General features: G+C 41.3%; 1 protein-coding gene across 6 annotated transcripts in view; it reads left to right on the top strand.

The window, feature by feature from the left end:
• The window catches only part of FNDC3B (fibronectin type III domain containing 3B), a 392,858-nt gene that overhangs the window by 304,041 nt on the left and 65,367 nt on the right, over positions 1 to 23,450 (top strand). For 5 of the 6 annotated variants that reach the window (XM_075937956.2, XM_075937959.2, XM_075937957.2 and 2 more), the window contains exons 15-22: positions 729 to 867; positions 2,264 to 2,335; positions 5,585 to 5,703; positions 9,032 to 9,137; positions 10,965 to 11,137; positions 12,370 to 12,483; positions 14,468 to 14,617; positions 20,996 to 21,276. In XM_075937956.2, the coding sequence (XP_075794071.2) occupies positions 729 to 867; positions 2,264 to 2,335; positions 5,585 to 5,703; positions 9,032 to 9,137; positions 10,965 to 11,137; positions 12,370 to 12,483; positions 14,468 to 14,617; positions 20,996 to 21,276 (1,154 nt within the window). The remainder of the gene's footprint in view (positions 1 to 728; positions 868 to 2,263; positions 2,336 to 5,584; positions 5,704 to 9,031; positions 9,138 to 10,964; positions 11,138 to 12,369; positions 12,484 to 14,467; positions 14,618 to 20,995; positions 21,277 to 23,450) is intronic. The other variant, XM_075937961.2, reaches the window with a different exon arrangement.

Here is a 23,450-nt window from a genome sequence, read left to right as displayed (position 1 = left end):
GAAACTATCTGGCAACCCTAATTAGAGGTGTTTGATGGAAGTGACCATTGAAAAGGAAGTAACAGGATTAGCTAAGGCTTGCAGATAGAAGAATTTGTTAATTTGTATTTACAATTATTTAATTCCTTTTTAACACACTTAGAGTTGAATCCTGAAGTCTTCACTCAGTCTAGCAAAATTCCCACTGAAGTCTCAGTTTTTCCTGAGTAAAGACTTCAATATCTGGCCAGTAGAGCATATACTTTAGTTGGATCTTTTTGCTTCAAAAGTGCGGATTAGGATATGTTACATGTGCCTGCTTTGTGTGTTTCTGTTGCAGTTTGTTCTGTGTTTGTACCTCAGGTGGGGTCCTGGTCCATACCTAAGCATTGTGATAATATAAATAAGAGTGATACATTCTGAAGCTACCACTATTTACCTTCTCTACAGGTAGATAAAAAAGGGTTGCCATGTGACACTTGCTTTAAAAAGACATTAAGAATTTTCTCATCTTAATTTACTACAACACAGTACTAGTGGGACCAGAATAAAACACAGAAGATACTTACTAATGAAATAAATTTTATGATCAATTACCTTTTGTTAGACTCGTACACAATTTGCTGTAACTTGATACATGCTGCCTATTTTAATAAACAATAATTATATGGATTTTGTATTAGATTAAATCATGCAAAACTTCTAGAAAAGAGAACTGAATAGTTCCATTAGTTATGTTTTTGTTTCAGCTGATTGCTTCTAATGTGGAAGGAAAGAGTTGCCCAAGTGAAATTTTGGTCTGCACAACAAGCCCAGACAGGCCGGGACCTCCTACCAGACCTGTTATTAAGGGGCCAATAACATCTCATGGCTTCAATGTTAAATGGGGTAAGCTTAGTCATTCACTTTGCAGTAACAGTTTATGGCAGAAGATAAACTAAGTAAAAACAAAATCTATTTGAATGGCACATTAGGTTAATATTTTGCATGCTGCTTCTCAGTCCAGAAGTGAAGTATTTAGAAAGTTAAATAAGCATTTGAGAGATACTTGAACCTGTGGTGAAGAGCCACAACTTTTTCCACTATCAGAGAGCTCAAAAATATTTTTAAAGACAGCCATATAGTAAGAGCATAGTTGTTCAGCTAATATTCTCGCCGCACAGCTCTCGCGCGCGCACACACACACAATTCTTTGAGACAATTCACTGATCGCCCCAATGTATTGTGTGTTAAGTCCAGGTTCTTGTCCTCGCTTTCAAGGCCCTGTATCTTTTTACATCCTGCCCACATCCCAACCTATCTGCTCTGACAATGATACTAATCTCAGTATTCCTCACAAATATCATTTTGTCCTCTTCCATGCTCCCTTAGTGCTTAGACTGGACACCTCAAACCTGCCTACCAAGCTTTCTCCTTCAGGTTCCTCCTAAAAACTTATTTCTGCTGTCTTGTCAGAAAAAGTGAAATGGACAATAAAAGTTAAACAAATTATGTAATGCAACAGGCTAGGCACATCGACACGTCTGCAGTCTTATTACTGTCACCATTGTTCTCCCTCCCCATTTCCCCTGTGCCTCAGTTTCTGTTTATAATCCTTTCTGGGCATGTCATGTTGCATGTAGAATGTAAGCTCTTGGTAACAAGAACCATGCCTTTTGTGAGGTGACTGCTAGGTAACATATTTACAAACAGTCGATGCTAATTAAGGATTCCAGACATCAGTTTTGAAAACCAGACTGCCTGGAATCACAGCTTTGAGTAAACAATGTAAGTACTTTCCAAAAATCGGTTAAAGCTCCTGATTCCACTTAAGTATCTAGAACAGAATCAAAGTCAAAGTATGTGGTACGGTTAACAAATCAACAGTATATTTTAAGATTCCAGGTTGTCTGGAAATTATCTATAGATTCAGAGAATGGAGTCTAAAATCATCATCTTTAAAATTATGAATACCACATTTGTAAGCATATGATTTATCTTCAGCTTTAGTCCTGTTGATTCAATTGGACAAGTAGCTATTTGCAGTAAATATTCCCCATCGATTCTGTCATGAGTTATTTGTGGCCTAATGAATCTGTTACAGTACAGAAAGACCGCTAAAAAGAAATCTCAAGGTGCTGAGTAGAGGCCTTTACACTATGCATCATTAGTTCTTTATGCCGTAGTTAATGATCTGACGTGCTTTCCTTACTAGATATATGTTTGATTTTGTAGGACCAAAATCTGTCACTGTATTTTTATTTCCAAATCTAATTTATTAACAAAAATTATGCCCATTTTTCAGATCCTCCACAAGATAATGGTGGTTCAGAAATCCTAAAATACCTATTGGAGATTTCTGAAGGAAATTCTGAAGGTAAATTTGATAAGAATCTATCTATTCCAGTATTTTGTGGTTGTATATTTTCTATAGTTAGCAAAGCTGGCTTTGTCAGCTATTAATTTTTGTAAAGCAATAAAGTAATAAATAGGGCCTTACCAAATTCACAATTTATTTTGGTCAATTTCATGGTCATAAAATTTTTAAAATGGTCATTTTCATGATTTAAGCTATTTAAATCTGAAATTTCATAGTGGTCCTGACCCAAAAAGGAGTTGTTAGAGGTGGTGGGGTCACAAGATTATTGTAGGGTGGGAGTTGCAGTACTGCTACATTACTTCTGCATTGTTGCTGGTGGCAACTCTGCCTTCAGATCTGGACTCCTGGCCAACGGACACTGGTCTCTAGCCACCTAGCTCTGAAGGCAGTGTAGAAATAAGGGCAGCAATACTCAACTCCCCTAAAATAAACTTGTGGCCACCCTGCAACTACCCCCAATTTGAGAAACAGGTGTCCCCCTTGAAATCTGCATAGTAGAACATAAAAGCATACAAAAACCAGATTTCATGGGGGAGAGACCCAATTTCACAGTCCATGGATAATTTTTCATGTCTGTACAAGAAACAATTATATCAACTATTGTAGATGGTATTTTTAGATAAACACTTTAGTCTGGCATCTTTCCTGTGTCCTTTATTAGCTTTTTTACTAAACATTTTAAATATAAAACTGAGCTTTACATTAACATGTTAATTGAAGAAAAAATTTCTCTGAGCTAGGCTATATACTCTATAGGCTTCTGGCTGAATAACTGTGTCAGTCAGAAGTACAAAGAGGTGTGATCTCTGACTGTCACGGGGGAGGCAGCAAACCTCACCGGTAAAGCTTTTTTCGCTAATGGGGCATAGTTTCATTAGACCAGTGGTCACCAACCAGTAGATGGAGATCTACTGGTAGATATTGGAGCCTTTGATAGGTGATCCTGACAGGTTTGTCCAGGAGGCTACCAAGTGCTGGCAGTTCATCTGACTTTCTCAGCACTGCTATACAGCTCCTGCCCCGGGAGCCTCTTTCTTACCGTGCAGGGCAGGGTGCCCCTCCTTCCATCCTGTATGCCAGCTCCACAGAGCGGGGGGGGGTTTGGAGAGAGTTTGCTGACTGCTTTTGGGACTGGTGCAGGGCCAGGATAGGGGTGAGCCTGCCTTACCCCCCTGCACCACCACCCAGAAGCCACTTGTGGTAAGAGGTACCCAGCTGGCACCCACATTCCAGATTCCGGCCCAGTCCTGAAACCCTCCTGCACCCCAAACCCCTGCCTTAGCTCTGAGTCCCACCCCCTGCACCCAAACTCCTTTCCAGAGCCTGCACCCTGAACCTCCTCCTTCACCTCAACTCCCTGCCCCAGGCTCACCTCAGAACCATTTCCACACTCCAATCCTTTAGCCCAAGATCAGCATCTTCTCTCCCCCAACCTTTCTCTTGCCCTCTGCCCCCAACCTGATAAAAATGAGTGAGGATGAGGGAGGAAGGGAGGGATGATGGAGTGAGCAGAGGCAGGGCCTCGGAAAAGGGGCAGGAATGAGGCGCAGGGCAAAAGTGTTTGTGTTTGAGGTAGACCCTGAATTGCACTTAAATTCAAAAAGTGATCTCATGTTTAAAAAGGTTGGAGACCACTGCACTAGACCAGTACAAAGCACAGCTTTGCCAGCGTAGCTACTTCCATGCTGTCATTAATTATCATGGATTCCTTGGCCAGGCTATCTAAGTTAAGCATGTGCCAATTGTGCTTGGTTAAAATCTATCCATTTGTAGAATATAATTACTACCATGATCTCATTACATTGTATTTCTGTGCACTTTTTTCCTACGACTTCAAACTTTAATGAATTAAGCACCCCTTAAAGTGGTGGGATATGGGGTACAGGCAGGCACAAGGGGTTGCAGACCCGGAAGAAAATGTAAAAGTCAAACCTGGTTACTAAGAGGCTCAGATTAGCAACTGTCTTACCAAAGCTACTGCTCCCAGATTGTGATAACGCCCCTCCCCCCCGCACACACACACAAACACACTTTTCAGACCACTTCAAACTGCAAACATCCATGTGAAGCAGATTGTATTGCACCAATTGTATTGGTAGGAAAACTAGACAACAGTGGTAAAGTAACTTATCACAGGTTATACCACAATCCAGTGACTGAAGCACTTTGACTGTAGCTCCATTTCAATGGATAATAAAATGATCGTCATGGAAGACCAGACTGTGTCTCCCCTTTCGTAGGTGCGGAGGGGAAGATATGAAAAGAGCAGCAAATGGCCTTTGCTCCTCTATTGCACCCTGTGTAAAACCCAGCCATAGTTGTTGATCTGCAAGCTTAAAATGCCACCCGTCTTGACCTGCAGGTTGGATGATGATGAATAACACTGAGTATGGGAATAGTAATAGAGAGGTAGTCGTGTTAGTCTGATCTTGCTAAAACAAAAGGGCTACGTCTAGACTGGCATGATTTTCCGGAAAATCAGCCGCTTTTCCAGAAAAACTTGCCAGCTGTCTACACTGGCCACTTGAATTTCCGCAAAAGCACTGACTCCTTCTATAAGAAATCAGTGCTTTTTGCGGAAATGCTATGCTGCTCCCATTTGGGCAAAAGTCCCTTTTGCGCAAAACTTTTGCGCAAAAGGGCCAGTGTAGACAGCTGAGATTTGTTTTGTGCAAAAAAGCCCCGATCGCGAAAATGGCGATCGGGGCTTTTTTGCGCAAAAGCGCGTCTAGATTGGCCACGGACGCTTTTCCACAAAAAGTGCTTTTGCGCAAAAGCGTCCATGCCAATCTAGATGCTCTTTTCTGCAAATGTTTTTAACGGAAAACTTTTCCGTTAAAAGCATTTCTGGAAAATCATGCCAATCTAGACGTAGCCAAGGAGAAACTACGTAGCACTTCAAAGACTATCTGGATTTTTTTTGTTTTGTTTTTGGGGAGTTGTGTTTTTTTGTGTCCCTGTTCCTTTCTGTAGGGCAGTGGAGTGTAAGGTTTCAGGACTACACTTTCTGTTTCATTTTTAAAATATTTCTTTAAGAAATAATTGGATAGTCATTCACAGCATGAACATTTTATTTTCACAAAAATGGTACTTGTATAAGAAACCCTTTAACATGATTTTTCTCATGTATAACTCCATGGAGGAATAGTAGCCATACAAAGAGAAAAAGAAAGAGAGAGTGAGAGTGTGTGTGGTGTGCGCATTGTTTACAAAAGCAAAGCTGATAGAGTCCATTTAATTTTACAGCAAATCAATGGGAAGTGGCATATAGTGGATCTGCTACAGAATATACCTGTACTCACTTGAAACCAGGCACTTTGTATAAACTCCGGGCATGCTGTATCAGCACTGGTGGTCATAGCCAGGTAAGAGTAGTTTAACACTGAGAACTATAATGTTTTCATTTTCCAGAATTTCACCTATGCTCTACATTTTAGTTTTGCTAAATGATTTCTGCTTTAATTAATAGCTGATGTACTTGGCTAATATGGTAGTATTATTAATACAGTAAAAAGTAGGAATAAGTCATTTAAAAAGTAACTGTGTAACCGCGCTAAAAATCTTTGCAGTTACACGGTCACTCGTGCTACAAGGTCTGCCAGCCCCGCTCCCAGGGAGGCTTCCCTATGGGCTCTGCAGCTGGCTCCCTGGGAGCAGGGAGTCCCTGCCAGCCCTGCTCCTTGGGAATCACAGCATGTAACCTGGGGTGGGGGAAGGGCCAGATGGGCTCACCATGGACAAAGGCTGCTCTGGCCAGTAGTGGTGGGCCCTGTGGGGTTGGAGCAACCCAGGGAGCTGCTTCTGCCCCTACCAGTTACTGGAACTGGTAAGCCTTAAGGGTGAGGCTTACTGGTGTACCCGGTAACCTTTTACATACCTGGTAAAAACCTCACTGATTTGCACTGCTGTCCCTGTGAAAGTGATTTCATTTTGAAAGGTGCTGCTATCTTTATGCATGCAAAATTTGAACATTTTAGCCGAGCGCCACGGTGGGAGGCGAAGGGGGGCGGGGTACTGACGTGCAGCGTGACAGCGGCTCCAGACCCCGCCCCCTGGCCGTGAACGTCGCCGCCCTGCCCCCCTTTGCCTCCCGCCATGGTGCTCGGCTGACTTCTGTGAGAGCAAGTGGCGCAAGCGACCATTTGGGCTCCGCGCTCCCCATGCAGCACGGGGAGCTGTTTGGGCTCCACGGTCCCCCAAGTGGGAGGCAGGAGGGGAAAGAGAAGAGAAAGAGAGAGATTGAGAGAGAGGCAGGAGGCAGAGGAGAGGGGGGGCAGTAGGAGGAGGAGAAAGAGAAAGAGAGATGGAGCGAGAGACCGGAGGCTCAGTAGAGAAGACCGACGTGGAGGAGAGACCTAAAATACCATCTTATGATGGGCTAATTGGCTAGTTTAAATATATTTAGCCAAATTATAAATTCAGTCTTTTCAGCCTGCTAGTCTGTTATACTCATATTCTAATCACCTGAAGAGAAAAACGCTATGAATTCCTCAGTTTGATTGGCTGCTGTTTGGATTATTCATGTTGGTTTTTTTTGTAACAGACTGGATCCATATGGATTCGGATGCTGTGGAATGTTGTGTCCTGTTTGCACTGTGTTCATTTTTCTACATAGTAATACTAACAAAGATCCTGATCTTGCAGACTTTACTTACCGAGAACTCACTTTGACTTCAGTGTGTCTACTCACTTGCACAAAGCTAAGCATCTGGTTAAGCCTTTGAAATATCAAGGCAGCATTGTTATGACAGTAGAGGGCAACACAAACTAGTGGATTCAAGTGACTCTTCTCCTTAAGGTTGCATATGAAGGATCCAAACATTTTTAATTGCTTTTTATCCTTTGCTATAAGCCCTTCCTGTTGGGGGCTCCCAAGGCACTTTAAAAGAGTTGCCCTTAGGTTTGAGTATACTTATAGGCTATGTCTAGACTGGCCACATAAGACGGAATAGGCATGCAAAGCAGGCAAGTCAGAATAGGGAAATCCGCAGGGGATTTAAATATCCCCCGTGGGGTTTAAATAAACATGGCTGCCACTTTTTTTCCGGCTTGGGGAAAAGCCGGAAAAGAGCGTCTAGACTGGCGCGATCCTCCGGAATAAAGCCCTTTTACGGAGGATCTCTTATTCCTACTTGCAGGTAGGAATAAGAGATCCTCCGGAAAAGGGCTTTATTCCGGAGGATCGTGCCAGTCTAGATGCTCTTTTCCGGCTTTTCTTTGCGAGTAGGAATAAGAGATCCTCCGGAAAAGGGCTTTATTCCGGAGGATCGCGCCAGTCTAGATGCTCTTTTCTGGCTTTTCCCCAAGCCAGAAAAAAAGCAGCGGCCATGTTTATTTAAATCCCGCGGGGGATATTTAAATCCCCCGCGGATTTCCCTATTCTGACTTGCCTGCTTTGCATGCCTATTCCGTCTTATGTGGCCAGTCTAGACGTAGCCATAGTGCATAGTGTATGTAAGAAATGCTTTTTTGTGTATCAGCCATGGGATGTACAAGAGAAAAGGAAAATAGCATTTTAAACTGAATGTTATCCGAAAGAAGTCTTCCAAGCTATTACTAACATTGTACTACCATGAAAAAATCGTATTTTAAGTTTAAGGCCAGAAGGAGCTATTCAATCATCTAATCTGACCTTCTGTATATCACAGGCCATTCAATTTTCATACAGTTTCCCTGGATTATGCATGACTAAAGCATCAGTTGTGTTATACTAAAACATATCTTTCAGAAAGCCATGCAGTCATGATTTGAAGACATCAAGAGAGGGAAAATGCACCTCTTTGCATGGTAGTTTGTTGCAATAGTTAGTCACTGTCACTGTAATAAAAAAAGCTGCCTGATTTTTTTTGTTTGTATTTTCTTTAACTTCAGCTTCCAATTTATTGGTTGTTTTTATGCTTTTCTCTGCTGCATGAAAGAGCCATATTCTTGAGAGCTCATTAGTACCCAGAATTCTTGAGAGCTATGTGAAATATAATAAAATAGTTTTAGTAAAGGATTTTTTACTATGTTTGCCAACCCCCCGCACTCTAGGGATAGGTGTCTGGCTGGGGGAGGGGGAGCAGGAGCGGGCTGGGTGTGCGATACCAATGGAAAGAGTGAGGGAGTTGAGTGGGTGGAGGTTGGATGGCGGAGAGGACCCGGCATGTCCTTGGTGGGTGGTCTTGGATGGCAAAGGAGACATGGCACAGCCCAGGAGGGTTGGGGGTCGGGCTCAGATGGCAGCGGGGACCTGGCACGGCCTGGCGTGGGGTTGGGCTTAGATGGCAGAGGGTACCCAGCCCAAGCAGATGTAAAGCTGGAACTGGAGCAGCCCATACCCGGAGGGCTTGACACCGAGGCTGGCCACAGTAAGCAGCTGAGGATAGAGGCGGGCAGCAGCATGAGGATGCAGATGACGTGATGACGTCACTCTGTCATCCTGCAGGAAATGTTTTTATATATAGAGAGAGAGATTCATTGATACTAGTGAAAATAGAATATAAACGATGCTAATAAAATTATGTAAATAATGCTCATATCAGTGAAGTATTAACTAACCATTTCATAGTCTCTTACCGTTTCTTTCTTGTCAGGCAAAATAGTATTTTTTAGGCATCTCTTTATTGTGAAGACCAAGACTTATTTTGTTGTCCCCCATTAATAGATGTATTTTTAGCAGAATTACTAATCTTAGGTCATATTCTTTTCCAGTGTTCTGAAAGTTTACCTGTCCGTACGCTTAGTGTTGCACCAGGTCACTGTCGGCCGCCAAGAATGTTGGGAAAACCAAAACACAAAGAAGTTCAGCTAAAATGGGGTAGGTGTCAGTACTTGCAGCCATTTTATGTTTTCAAAACACTTGGATTGAAGTATTGATATGGACCAAACTTGAGCCATCATTTAAAGAATGAACTTACTCTCAAGAGCTAAAGACTAAAATGCACAGGCCTCGACAAACTATGTAATCTACTTGTGCGTGGCGAGTAGATTACAACCCGGAAGAGCCGGGTTCAGGCGATCTGCGCGGCTATTGAGCGAGGCTCGCCGTGGCTTGGCGAGCCCTGAAAATGCATATAGGATTTTGCATTCTGATTTTTATTACTTGGTTTGTGTCAGGTTGTAGTAGATGAAACAAAATGTTTCAGTCCATGATCCAAAGTCCAGTGCTTCAGTGTGCTTTGTATCAAGCTCTTTTAAATTAGTTGTCTTTATTTTTTCCTTTGGGTCTGATACTAAAGTCTTCTCCCAGTTAATTCAATTAGGAGTTATGCCTATGTCAGTACTGTATGATCAGGATCTGTAACACAGTTTCTAAGCATTAGCCTTTCGTTGCAAAAACGTCAGATCACTTGAGATCCATTTTATTTCACTGCAGTCCTAGCCCCAGTAAGCACTGTCCCATACTCCATCCCTGAGCCCCCCCGCCCCCGACCCAAAACTCCTGCCACTGGGAGGGGGTGGGAGTTAGAGACTGCCCCTGCAGCAGCCAGTGCACCTGGCCCAGAGACTGCCTGAGCTGCTTGAGTGGTCCTCAGGCCAGGCGCACCAGCCGCTGCAGAAGTCATGAAGGTCACAGAATCTGTAACTTGTATGACCTCCATGACAAACACACAGCCTTGATAATGGTATATTTCCTCAAGAGCCATTCAAAGGAGATGAATGGCCAAATAAAAGCCCACAGTATCAGTGAGCTGTTTTTAAAAAATGAAGTGTGTCCAAGTGATCCTTATACACCCAAATCCCCATTGATTTTGCCAAGGCTTTTGAATGGCTCAGAGAATGCAGGACTGAGCTTTCCTTCTCACCTGTGAAATGAGTATAATAATACTGACTTACCTTTTGTAAAGTGCTTTGAGACCTATGAAAAGCATTATGAAGAGCTAGGAATTGATTATTTAAAAGGTACTGAGTCCATTTCATTATTAATCTGCACAAAGTAGTATATATTGACAGCAAAACTAGCCCCACTGAGCTTTTATGATATATTTATTTTCTTTTAAAAATCATCATAAACTTACATTTTCATTTAGCAGTATAATTGTAATTACTCCTTGTATTGAAATAAGATACCACTAGTTTCATTGTTTGCCAGAAGCTGGGAATAGGCAACAAGGGCTGGATTTTACTTGCTGATTACCTGTTTTGTTCATTCCCTATGGGGCACTTGCCATTGGTCACTGTCAGAGGACAGGATACTGGGCTAGACAAATCTTTGATCTGGCCCAGTATTGCACTTCTTACGTTCTTACGTTTTATGGCTTTGCAATTAAAAGAAAAACAGATATCAGCCCCCATTGTTCAGTAGTATGCCATGGGAGTTGTGCTTGATACCAATAGTAGAGGTCAGTAACATTAATGGGCCTACTTGTGGTATTAGAACACTAGAAGAGCAGAGCTTTACAACATAGTACCCATAGCTACTGCTAGTTGAGGGTCTGAGCCTGTAAATACTTAAGGACCCGCGTGAATCAAATTATTTCAGTGACCCCACTTACATATGTCTAGGCATGAAACACTTATCAGAGAGACAAAATCATTAGAGGTGGTACCTATCTGTGGTACAAGGTGAATCACTGTATGATAATCATCATGTACATCCGTGTCTTTATATCAACAATAAATAAATGATACTGATTCTTTGTAGATGTCCCTGTGTCAGAAAGTGGTTGTCCAGTCTTGGAGTACAGTGTGGAAATGGCAGAACCGGAAGAGGTTATTTCTGAGGTGTACCGTGGCCCTGATCTAGAGTGCACAGTCAGCAACCTTCTTCCAGGAACAACATATTGGTTCAGAGTGAGAGCTTTGAATGATGGAGGGGTAAGGTTTAAGATTTTGCACAGCATCAACAGGGGCATCTGAAGAAGAATGCCAGAAGAGGGTTTTTTGTCAAAATGGTTAAGATTTAGCAGTAATCCTGGCAGTGTATGTACTAGTTCATCTATAGCTGGTGAATGGAAAGATGAAGAGGAAAGGGAAATATGGGAGAGGGAAAAAAATTGAGAGAAAGTGGAGAAGACAGTGTGTTGAGACTCAGAATGCCCCACCCAGAATGGCCTTTTAAAGAAAAGTTGAGAACAACATTTCTGTTTAAACATAGTTTCTGCTAAATTGATCTAATGTTCTGAGTGAGTTAGACCCATATTAATGATGATGTGTTGGTCAGTACATCTTTAACAACAACAACAACAAAAATGTTTACCTTTTATAAAGATAAATTACACTTCAGCAATTTCAAGCAGGTTTTTTTGGGACATTTTAGGGAAGACTTATTTTGTTCATTAATCGTTTATAATGTGTTTTAATTTAACCTCGGGTATGCGTATTTTTTCAAATTCCTCATAAAACCTATTTAGCTAATCCCATTAGGAATTAAAAACCTGGTGCTCTATCCATTGAAATCAGTAGAAGAATTCCATTTGACTTCAATGTTGGATTAGGCCCTGTCTCTTTGGGCATAATTCCCAGCATTTTGAAAATGTATGCTCTGTGGGACCAAGTAGTGTAATGCATTGCTTACTCTACTATCAGACTGCTCCCAAAAAACCTATTAGGTTTCTAAAGATTTATATGCTTCAACACCTGGGTCCCTGCTGACCATTACTCAACTCTTAGTAATGTAAAACTTTTAAATAATGTAGATCATGAGGAAAAACTGTATCAAAATTAGTTGAGGTATTAAAAAAAATAAACAGCACCTGCAAATTATTAAACTATCAATTTCTTTCTTTTGTATTAATTACTTGTGTATATGTATCACCCAAGTCTGATTTGCTAACTGTTCTGACTGACGCATAAAAGCTGAGAGAGAGCCATTTTCTGTGGAGTAGCTTTGTATTGACAGCGTTTTAGGCAAACTGGGTATTCTCATTACGCAAGGCTATTTGCAAACCTGTGAAATGAAGACTGCCAAGCTAATGCTATACCTTGGTTAGGGATACATCAGAGACATAATTTGTCTTCATGTTTGTTAAATTAAGAATATTTCTATGTGTGGGTTATGAAAACCTTTTAAAGTTGTTTGTGTAATATCTTTTTTCGCACCTTCCTAGTATGGGCCATTTTCTGATGCCACAGAAGTCACCACAGCAGCAGGACCACCCGGCCAGTGCCGAGCACTGTTCCTTGCCTTTGTGTCTGACACATGTGTACGTGTAAGCTGGGAGGTAAGACAAACACTCTGTACTTTTGATTTCTATCTTGCTTATTCAAACTAATGTGATCATTAGTACTTGAAAGCTAATTTCAAGAGCAGTTCACAATCTCAGCCCACTCAGAAATGCTCTTGTACACACAGACAATAAATTTCCCTGCTTTTCTTGTTCCTTGCTTGTCACCCAGGTTTATTAGGGGTTTGAGAACGGAGACAAGTTTAATGTAGTTTATCCCAGAAGCTTCTGCAAACTTTTGGTTTGTGTGTGCTCCTCACTCACTGATCTTTTTTTTTTTTAAAGATTTGCTCTGTCAAAGTGACTCTCTGAAAATAGTCACGTAGTTCCATATCAAAACCATGTTAAACCATTAGGACAGGGTATGAAAGATGGGCTTATAAATAAGGCATTGATCTGGGATTCAAGATATACTGAGTTAATTTCACAATTTTGCCACCAGCTTCCTCAGTGACTTACATGGTTTTTTTTATACGCTCCCCTGCCCTCACTAAGTGGGGATTCTTCGGGACATATATAGATTCTGGTGTGTAGTCAAATTGTCTTGACAGTCCCCAAATCTGCAGCATGATGGAAGAAAGCCTGCTGCTCACTTGAAGGCATGAAAGACAAAACATCTTTTATAGTATTGTAATACTGGAGTGTGCACCATCTCATGGGGCACATTGCTTTAACTTTACATTCATCCTTAGCTGTGTTAGCTTCTCTGACTCTACTATCCTGTACCTTGCCCATTAGCTTGATTGCTGACTTTCACTGGGCACCTCCACACTAGAAAGAGTAGTGCCTGGTGGATATGATTTCCTGGGAAATATAATTGTTCATTTTTAATGACTTAAGTACTTCATTTAGCCAGCAATCTCCTGCAGTCATGTTGAGACCACTAACCCTGGTCTAGAAGCAAACATTTCTATACGGTTCAAGGCCTTGCAGCTACCAAGTCAGCTGAGAGAGAAGTTTTTATTGTGAAAGTCCCAATGGGAATTAATGCCTTACATGCTGTGCAAATGTCCTCACTTCTACGAATTAAAAGGCAACCGCTGCACCATTATAACAATTCAGTGTAGACCCTACTTCCACCAACAGGAGGTGTTCTCTCATCTCCCATAAGCAATCCATCTGCCCACGAGTAGTAGATAAGCTGTCAGAAAAATTCTTCCATTACTTCCTGCTGTCTGCGCTTGGGATGAGATTGGCAGAGAGTGGAAGAGAGACAGAGCTATGCTGATGTAAGTTGTAGGGATGTGATAGTGTGCACATAGACGTGCTTAACCAATGAGCCTGGGCTCATTGTTTAACCTTCACAGTTACACACGGGATGGGAGCCAGTGCATGCAGGGAGCTGGCATTTAAACTAGTTCCCCACGAGCACCAGCTCCCAGGGAGCAACTCTCCTTCCCATCCCCCATGCTGCAGCCTCTAATACAGAGGTGGGAGTCAATGCATGTGGGGAGCTGGCTTTCCTGCCCTCCCCATGTGCTGTGGCCTCTGAGGCAGTGGGGAGAGGAAGCTTTTAAACTGGCTCCCTGCAAGCACCAGGCTGGAGTGGGAGTCGGTGGCTCTGCAGGAGGCAGTGGTCGTGGGGACCCAGCTTTAAAGCCAGCTCCTCATGCTCACCAACTCCTGAGAAGTTCCCCCTAGCCCCGTGTGTAACCACGTAACTGCTGAATTTTTCAGCAGTTACACGTTGCATGCATTTTAACATCCCTAGTAAGTTCCCAGTGTCTACCAGTCCTTTATCTCCTTCAAGCACATAGAGTTTGCACCATTCTGCTAAACTGGCCTCATTTTGGCAACCCAGGGCACTAATTCAAGTGTGCCTCTTTGCAGTGATCATGGTTTCTCGTTACCTTTTGAATAGATCACAATCTAAGATGTAAACACAATTTACTTTTACTGATCTTGTTTTTATGTCAAATGTGATGAGATCTCTCTCCATCTTTAAATTGAATTACTAAAATACCAGATATTTGTTTTGCAGAGTCCTGAATGCTCTGGTGCTGACATCTCTGAATACAGATTAGAGTGGGGAGAAGATGAGGAATCTCTAGAACTCGTGTATAATGGCACAGATACCTGTTTTGAAATTAGTGAATTGTCAGCAGCAGCACATTATTGCTGTAGATTACAGGTACAGAAGCTCATTCCCGTTTGAATAGATCACAATCTAAGATGTAAACACAGTTTATTTTTGCTGCCTTTTTATGTCATCATTAATTGCTTCAAAATTAAGTATGTTGTAAGTCAGAAGAAATGTACCTTTCTCCAAAATTGTGTAGAACTGAAGCATAATCACACGATTTAGATTCTAAACAACTCAAACTGATGGGCATAGGGAGTTAATAGAACTTTCAGACTTTGAAAATCATTCCCTTTAATCAAATGCTTTAATTTCAGTGAATAATACTGTTGACAAATAGCCTGCCCTGATAGTGATGCTCTTGCACTGAAATAGAAATAATAAGATTTCAAACTTTAAACAAAAATCCCAAATTTTGAGTTGGTTCAAGCTTGGAAATGGTATATAAATGACATTACCTCCCAAATGGATGTTAAAGATTTCCCCTCTCTTAAACAGTAATCTCAAACATCTGTTCTATTTAGCAAGTTAAGAAAACCATCTAAGTAGCTGATAAGATTCCTGTGCACATGGGAGGTTATATATATTCTACTCATCATCTTCGCCACCTTATCTCCTGAATTTGTATAATTGAACCTTGTCTAGTGAGTCTCTGTAATGATCTTCTCTTTGCTTCTTATGTCTCTCCCATTATTTTCAATAAAAAACTAAATTAAAATACAAATCCCAAGATGAAACTGGATTCTTCTCCTGTTGAGTCCCCTGAAAAAATACAAGAGACTTAACAAAAAAGAGTGAGGCAAAATTCTGTAAACAGTCAGCACCGCTCTAGAGACTCCTCAACAAAGTTTATTTATGTGCAAAGGCAGAACACCAGCAGTAAATCTAGACAAGAATTCACATACCAACCCAGCTAGCAAAGGATAGAAAGTTGTTTCCCTTAATCTTTCAGCTTGGACCACCCACGGTTTATCTCTTTAATCAAAGGCCACAAATGCTCTTTTAAGTCAAGTTTTTTGTAAGATTCTCTCTAATTCTTCAGTAGCTGAATCAGAACCATAGAGCCACATAGCCCATCTTTACTCGTGGTCTGTTGTCTTTTGACTTCATTTTCACTGGACACCTTGTATGGTCATTACTTTGAGAAACTAACAGTAAGAGTGTTTGAGAGAGAACTGGAATGGCAAGCCAGAAAACTCTTTCCCTATGCCTGAGAAGGAAAACGTTTTGTTTTCTTCTTCTAAACTGACATTTAGACTTCATTTAGCTGGTAGAAGACTGAAACTAGTTTTGTGGTGAATGGAGAATTCTTCAAATTTTTTTTAGTGTTAACAGTGAAAACAGCCAATTGTACAGTGGTTTTGGGTGAGAAGGATACATTTTTTTAAATTATCCACCAAAAAGATATTGCCCTACACTAATGTCTAGCAGATTTTAACACCTCAAGCAAAGTTTAATCCATGGTTAGAAGATAAGAAAAATATATAACAAAACTGATACATTTTATGAAAGCCCACCAGTAATCCATGCAACAATATTCTAGAAGGCCTTCATACTGCAGAGGTGGCCTTTACTTTGTGTAGCTCAGTATCTATCTGACAAAGTGTATTTCAGAATGCACTAGAGCATTAAACAGTAATAGAGCAGAAAGTAGAATTATGAGATACAGGCAGATGAGAAGTACTAAATAATTTGCTTTGGTAATGTGTTTTAAAATAATAATTACAGGGATCAAGGGCAAAAATACAAATCATTCTTTCCATTTTGCCTACTAGAGACATTAACAGGAAAACTTAAAGTGAAAAATTAATATATAAAGAATTTTGTCTAATTCATGTTGCACTTCTTTTAACAAACACACATCATTATCTCAATCCATACAAATCCAATAATAGAGAGAATCAGGGAATCAGGCATAAATGACTGGAGGGAGGCCAATTTGTCTTTGTTTATTTTTTTTTAAATAGAACAGAGTTAATGAAAATTCCCCAAAACACTCATGCCCTCCATCCAGGGAAACACTGTGCCAGTTGGCAGGATGGGAGGGGGAGGAAACATCTGGTACGCAAATGAGAATTAAATACCCATCATTTACAATAAGGTTCTTTAATAAAACAGATATACGCACCATTGAAAAAAATTGCTTGGAGATACAGATTGCCAAACACTGGTTTTCAGGCAAGACACATAATGTCAATGACAGACCATAAAATGAGGCTCGCTTTGCCAGCTATAGGAGTGCTTCACTAGATGAAAGATGTCCCTGGAGCAGGATTTGTTTTTAAAGGCTTCTAAAGCCTAACAAATACAGCTTTATCATCTCTTCCTTCAGCACACCAGCTGAGCAAAAAAATCGAATGGAAAAACAGAATGAGGTTTTCTATTTATCCCATACATAGTAAACAAAATTATTCAGATATAGCAACATGTAGGGGGAGAAAACACGTGGCCTGTAGTTCTGGTTCTTCTTTGCCCATTGCACTCCCACTTAAGACACTGCAAAGCCCAACTCTGCAGATCCTTACTCTTGTGTGGGGAAGCTGGGGTTTGCATACAAGGTGTTTGGTGAGAGCTGCCATGGAGACTGTTCAAAGACTTTGGTACCGCACAGATTTTTGGCTTACTGGTAGAGCAATTACTTTATGATTTGTGCTATCACAAGTTCCCCATCTGGGTGCTTTCACCTGTAACATGTAACAGTTCTGATGCCAATAGTAGAGAGCAATAATATGCAAGAATCTTAGCTAATTTATTACCATGGTAATGAACAGGGCTCGACAATTAGGGCAATCTACTCACCCGTGGCAATGAAGCACCACGGTTTTCGTAATATGTTTGTATCCATTTCAAAGTAGTACACACTACAAATGGAAATGTACTGAAGATTAATGGATGATACTGCTAAAGTAAACACATTGGGCCAGGTTTTCAAACTTCAGATTTCCATTTGTGTCACTGAATTTGGCTGAGAATTTAGACATACTGGTTGCTCTATTTTCTCATGTAAAAAGTGAATGGCTGTGCATGCTTTGTTCATTGTTGTTTATATGCGTGATGTCAGAATAAAGCATTTACCATGCTAAATTAATGTTTTGTTTTCATGAGGGTTTTTAGTATGAAATTTGCAAATTAATTCTCTAAATTAAGACCCGCTTTAGCAGCTCTGAAGCATGCCAAATGCCCTCCAAAGTCAACAGGAATTCTGCCTGAGTAACTAGGAACTTGGGACCAGTAGATTTTTGTGGCACTCATAGGCTCCAGGGTGGGGCCAAAAATAAGGGGTTCAGTGTGTGGGAGGGGGCTGTCAGGGAACAGGCTGGGTGTATGGGTGTAGGATCTGAGAGGGAGGGAGGGTGCAGGGTCTGGGGAGGAAGTAGGGTTGAGAATCTGACTGGGGTGGAGTGCAAGATCTGAGCAGGAATAGGGTGCAGAAGTGGGCAGAGGGAGGGGTGTGCTGAGTCTGGGGGGGAAGAAGGTGCAGGAACATTGTGTGCTGCATCTGGGAGGGAGAGAGGGTATAGGAAGAGGGCAGGGGATTGGGGTGCTTACCTGGCACAGGTCCCGTTGGGTAGTGGAGAACAGGTGGTACAGGCATCGTCCCCTGCTGCTCCCATTGACCATAATTCCAGCCCAATGGAAGCAGTGGGACGAAAGCCTGCAGGCAAACTCTGAGACAGAGAGCTTCCTTGTGCTCACATGACACAGCTGCCGCTTGCGGGGAGAGAGAGGAGTAGTAGTGTGCCACCTCCCCCACCAGGCAGAGTCAGCCAGGAATGCAGCATTCAAGGGCTTAATTGGCTGCAACCCAGTGCCCTGAGCTAAGCAGGGCCCCATTAGCCTGGGGCCCTGGGCTGCATCCCTTAAAGCTCCTTTCATAATCCTGACCTGAGTAAGTAGACATCTGACCCTTCAGATGTTACCACAGGATACCAAGGACTTTGATAGCAAAGAGCATACAAGAACTTATCTTTAAAAGGTTAACGGGGACAATTCAACACAGTAGTAACAAAAAATGGCAAGGAACACAGCCAAAATAAGAAAAGAAGGGGTTAAATAATATTTAGATACGTTAGATGTATTCAATTTGGCAGAGTCTGATTAAATTCATTCTAAGGTACTTCAGGAAGTAGCTGAAACAGTCTCAGAATCATTAGCAAGTATCTTCAAGAGGTCTGGAGGGACAGATGAATATAATAGGCCAAATATAGTACTTATCTTTAAAAAGGGAAACAGAGCACCTGGGGAATTATAAGCAGACATCTTACAAATACAGATAATAGGGTTATAAGAAATAGTCAGTATGGATTTGTCAAGAACAAATTATACCAAACCAAACCAATTTCTTCTTTCACGGGGCTACTGGCCTAGTGGATAGCGAGAAGCTGTACATGTGTTCTATCTTGATTTTAGTAAGGCTAGTCCCCTTACATTCTCATAAGTAAATTAGGGGAATGTGATCTAGTTGAAACTGCTACAGGGAGGGCTGTGAACAATCTCTACTTCCCTGTGCAGGAAAACCTTATCTGATAAGCCCTCTTGGTGAGTTAAGCAGTCTGCAGGTCCACCAAGTTACCTTCACCAAGTGCGTTTATTGTATTCTGCTTTTTAAGCTCCGGGTACAATACAGCAATATAGCCACAGTTGTGAGAAGCCCCTTCCATGGTTAACCTTTTTAAACTATCTGCTTTCCTTCCTGCGTCCTCCAATTGGTAAGCTAATTACCTCATTAATCGTCAGGCTACCAGCAAGTGTAAATGCTCCTTTCCATCTCAACTGCAGCTAGTGCCCTGATTGTTTTAAGTTACCAGGATGCTGGTTTCCACAGAGACCAATTTGAAGCTGCTAACAACATCCTGTCACATGGGTGCACAACTTGTTAAAAGTGTGTTCAAAGCAGTTCACTGTTAAACTGGAAGGATACATCTAGTGGGATCCTACATGGGTCAGTCCTGGGTTTTCTCCTATTCAATATTTTCATAAATCATGAGGGCTGTGTCTACATTGGCATGATCTTACGCAAATACTCTTTAATGCAAGAGATGTGTTTCTTGAGCAAGAGCATCCGGGCCAGTGGAGGTGCTCTCTTGCGCAAGAAAGCTCCAATGGCCATTTTAGCCATCAGGTCTTTCTTGCGCAAGAAATTCATGTTGCCTGTCTACACTGGCCTCTTGCACAAGAACAGTTGCTCAAGAGGGCTTATTCTTGAGCGGGAGCATCATAGTTCTTGTGCAAGAAACACTGATTTCACACATTAGAACGTCAGTGTTCTTGCGCAAGAACTCCCCGCCAGTGTAGACAGGCAGCATGTTTTTGCACAAAAGCGGCCGCTTTGGCGCAAGATCGCGCCAATGTAGACACAGCCTTGGATTATAGAGTGTATGCTTATAAGTTTTGCAGAAGATTCTAAGATGGGAGAGATTGATGCACTAGGAAGACAGGATTAGGATTCAAAACAACCCTGACAAATTAGAGAATTGGTCTAAAGTCAACAGATTCACGTTCAATAATGACAAATTTAGAGTAGTACATTTAGCAAGAAAAAAATCTCATGTATAACTACAACATAAGGAATATTGTGTTAGGTGGTAGTAATGCTGAAAAAGATATAGGGGTTATACTGGATCACAAACTGAATACAACTGAAAAATGTGATGCAGTTGCAAAAAAGCCTATATTTACAACTATGTCATATATAAGAGATGGAAGGAAATTGTCTCACACTATTTGGCTCTGGTGAGGCATCAGTTGGATAAACTGAGAGAAAATCTAGAGGAGAGCAACAGACATGAAAGGTTTAGAAAACGTGACTTTGAAGGAAAGTTAAAAAAACCTGAGCATGTTTAGTCTTAAAAATAGAAGTCAGAGGAAGGAACTGATAAATCTTTAAATACATTAAGGGTTATTATATGGGCTGTTGTAAAGAGGATGGTGACCAGTTGTTCTCAGAGTCCACTGGTGGTAGGACAATAGGTAATTGGCTTAAGCTACAGCAGGAGAGATTTAAGTTAGACAATAAAAAAAACTCTAGCTATAAAAGTGGTTAAGTTCTGGAATAGGTTTCCAGAGGAGGCTATAGAATCCCCACCACTGACAGTTTGTAAGAACAGGTTAAACCAAAACACCTATCAGGGATGATCTAGATTTACTTGGTTCTGCCTTAGTGCAGAGGGCTTAATTAAAGTGGTTAGGCAGGAGAATTCTGTGTACTCTTTAAAGACACTTCAGACTATATGAGTGACACGCTTGGGTAGAAGAGAAAGGTATTAATTGGCTTAATTTAGATAAAGGGCATGATTTTATTAAGTGATGAATTATAAAGGTGATAGATATCTCACTTTTCCAGGCTGTGAAGTTCTTTGGTCTAAGTTTATTTAATTGCCACATGAAATGAAATGTGTGTTGCTATAAAAACATTATTTTGTTCCCTAGGCTATAAACCAAGCAGGAGCTGGACCCTACAGTGATCTGGTAACCTGCAGGACTCCAGCATCAGTACCTGATGCAGTCCGTACCCTCTCTGTCTTGGAGGATGAGCATACGGATGCCTATCAGCTATCACCCTCTGCGTGCCTTGTTTTAAACTGGGAAGAACCGTGCAATAATGGGTCCGAGATAACTTCTTACAACATTGACCTTGGCGACATTAGCATTCCAGTTAGTAACATTACAAGTTACGTTATTGATGATCTGCTTCCGGAAACCTCTTATCGGTGAGTATCATCATCCTGGCATTTCTCAGTGCAGTAGTGAACATTCATGTTGATTTCACACATATTAGCTAGATATAGGGAATCTTTATAGGATGTAGCAGAAAGAAGAAAAAATATCCTTAAACATCTGGAGAAAGCATAATGATGTTTTTATGGAATGCTTTGGAGCAGTCCAGGTTCAAAGATTTGTTCTCTTTGTTCATTTTATTCTATCTTCTTGTCTCTCCATTCCCTCCCACACCATTTATCTCCTTTATTTTCCTATGTGCTTTGTCCTTGTTTTTGTCTGCTATGCTTACAAACCATATTAGTTACTCTATGAAGCAAATACCAAGACAGATAAAATTCATCATAATGTTGTAATGAGGTTTACAAACCCCATATGGGGCAGACAGACAGGAAAGGAGAGTCTTCCTGGTTTACAGGCACCCAGGCTCACCAGCCCCCAAAAGCTGCCAGAAATTCCAGTTGTGGAGACATGCTCCCAGAGCTGGAACCAATAAGGAAAACAAGCATAGCAATAAAAGAATAACAACAACAGAGAAAGATGGGGAGGCAAAAAGGTCTTAGCTAGTGCAGGAGCAAGTGCCCTATGGCAGCCTGCTTCTAAGACTGACAGGGAGACAAAGGACAACTACAAACCTTGGAGTTTAAGGGCTGATAGACTAATTTTAAGTTAAGTTGATAAACTAGGCTAATTTGAGATGAATAGGAGGGACAACAGTTAGAGGAAATCTCAGTCCTCTAAAAAGACTTTATCCCAAAAGCAGTTGACAAATATACATTCCAGAACTGGGAAAAGATAAATGCTTCTAACTGACATGGGATGATGCGTTCATTGCAATGTATCATTTTTCAGGCTCTAATCAATAATGTTCTATTAAGTGTTTATAGGTATTAACTATAATAATTTTCTGTATGGTGAATAAATTGTGTACTGTTAAAAATGGTGACTTTATGCGTGTTCTTTTGAATAGATATATTTGCCATCTCATTAATAGGAAAAAATAATTTACGATGTAATTTGGGATTAAGCGATTGGCTGGTAACAACTCAGATTCTAAATTTTTTTCTGAAATGGTTTCTCCAAATGTATATTCATCCTTTGAACTAATCTGGTTTTTATGTTTTTTATGATGTCTTTCTGTTTGCTGCTAAAATTCAGATTATCCTAAACAGTGACAGGCAAACAATCATATACAGTAGAATTGATCATATGATGGAAGCTTTTTAAAAAAACACACAGTTATTCTAATAGATACATAATACAGAAAGCTCTGATTGTATATTTCAAGAAATTAAACCTAGCGCAGACTCAGTTCTCTACTCTTCTTCACATTTTAATATGATAGCACTGAGAACAGTGTAGTGGCCTCTAGCTTTCTACCAGGCTATGAAAATGTAAAACACAAATATAAACTGCAGCTGGATGGCTCAGGGATTGCTACTCGAATATGGAGGCTTTCGTTTTTGGGTCACTAGTACTAATCCAGCCAACACTGATGATGACCTAAAGTCATTACTGTTTAAAGTCTTGTCAGTGGCTTATATCTTGTGAGCTGGACAAATATTAACATGGCAAAATTCATCGTGAGATCTGTGACTTTCTTGATTCTCTCAAACATCAGGCAAAGGATTTACTACTATGGCGACAGAACTGCTCTCTCCCCTCCTAGTAGTCTCTGGGGGTATGTCTACACTACCCTCCTAGTTCGAACTAGGAGGGTAATGTAGGCATACCGCACTTGCAAATGAAGCCCGGGATTTGAATTTCACGGGCTTCATTTGCATAAGCGGGGAGCCGCCATTTTTAAAACCCCCTGGTTCGAACCCCGTGCAGCGCGGCTACACGGGGCTCGAACTAGGTAGTTCGGACTAGGATTCCTATTCCGAACTACCGGTACACCTCGTTCCACGTTCCACGAGGAGTACCGGTAGTTCAGAATAGGAATCCTAGTCCGAACTACCTAGTTCGAGCCCCGTGTAGCCGCGCTGCACGGGGTTCGAACCAGCGGGGTTTTAAAAATGGCGGCTCCCCGCTTATGCAAATGAAGCCCGGGAAATTCAAATCCCGGGCTTCATTTGCAAGTGCGGTATGCATACATTACCCCGCTAGTTCGAACTAGCGGGGTAGTGTAGACATACCCTGGGAGAAGTGGGTCAGTGTTGCCTGG

The sequence above is a fragment of the Pelodiscus sinensis genome, chromosome 10 (assembly GCF_052426305.1).
Source record: "Pelodiscus sinensis isolate ZL-2025 chromosome 10, ASM5242630v1, whole genome shotgun sequence".
Lineage (NCBI taxonomy): Eukaryota > Metazoa > Chordata > Testudines > Trionychidae > Pelodiscus > Pelodiscus sinensis.
This window is presented reverse-complemented; position numbering and strand designations above follow the sequence as displayed.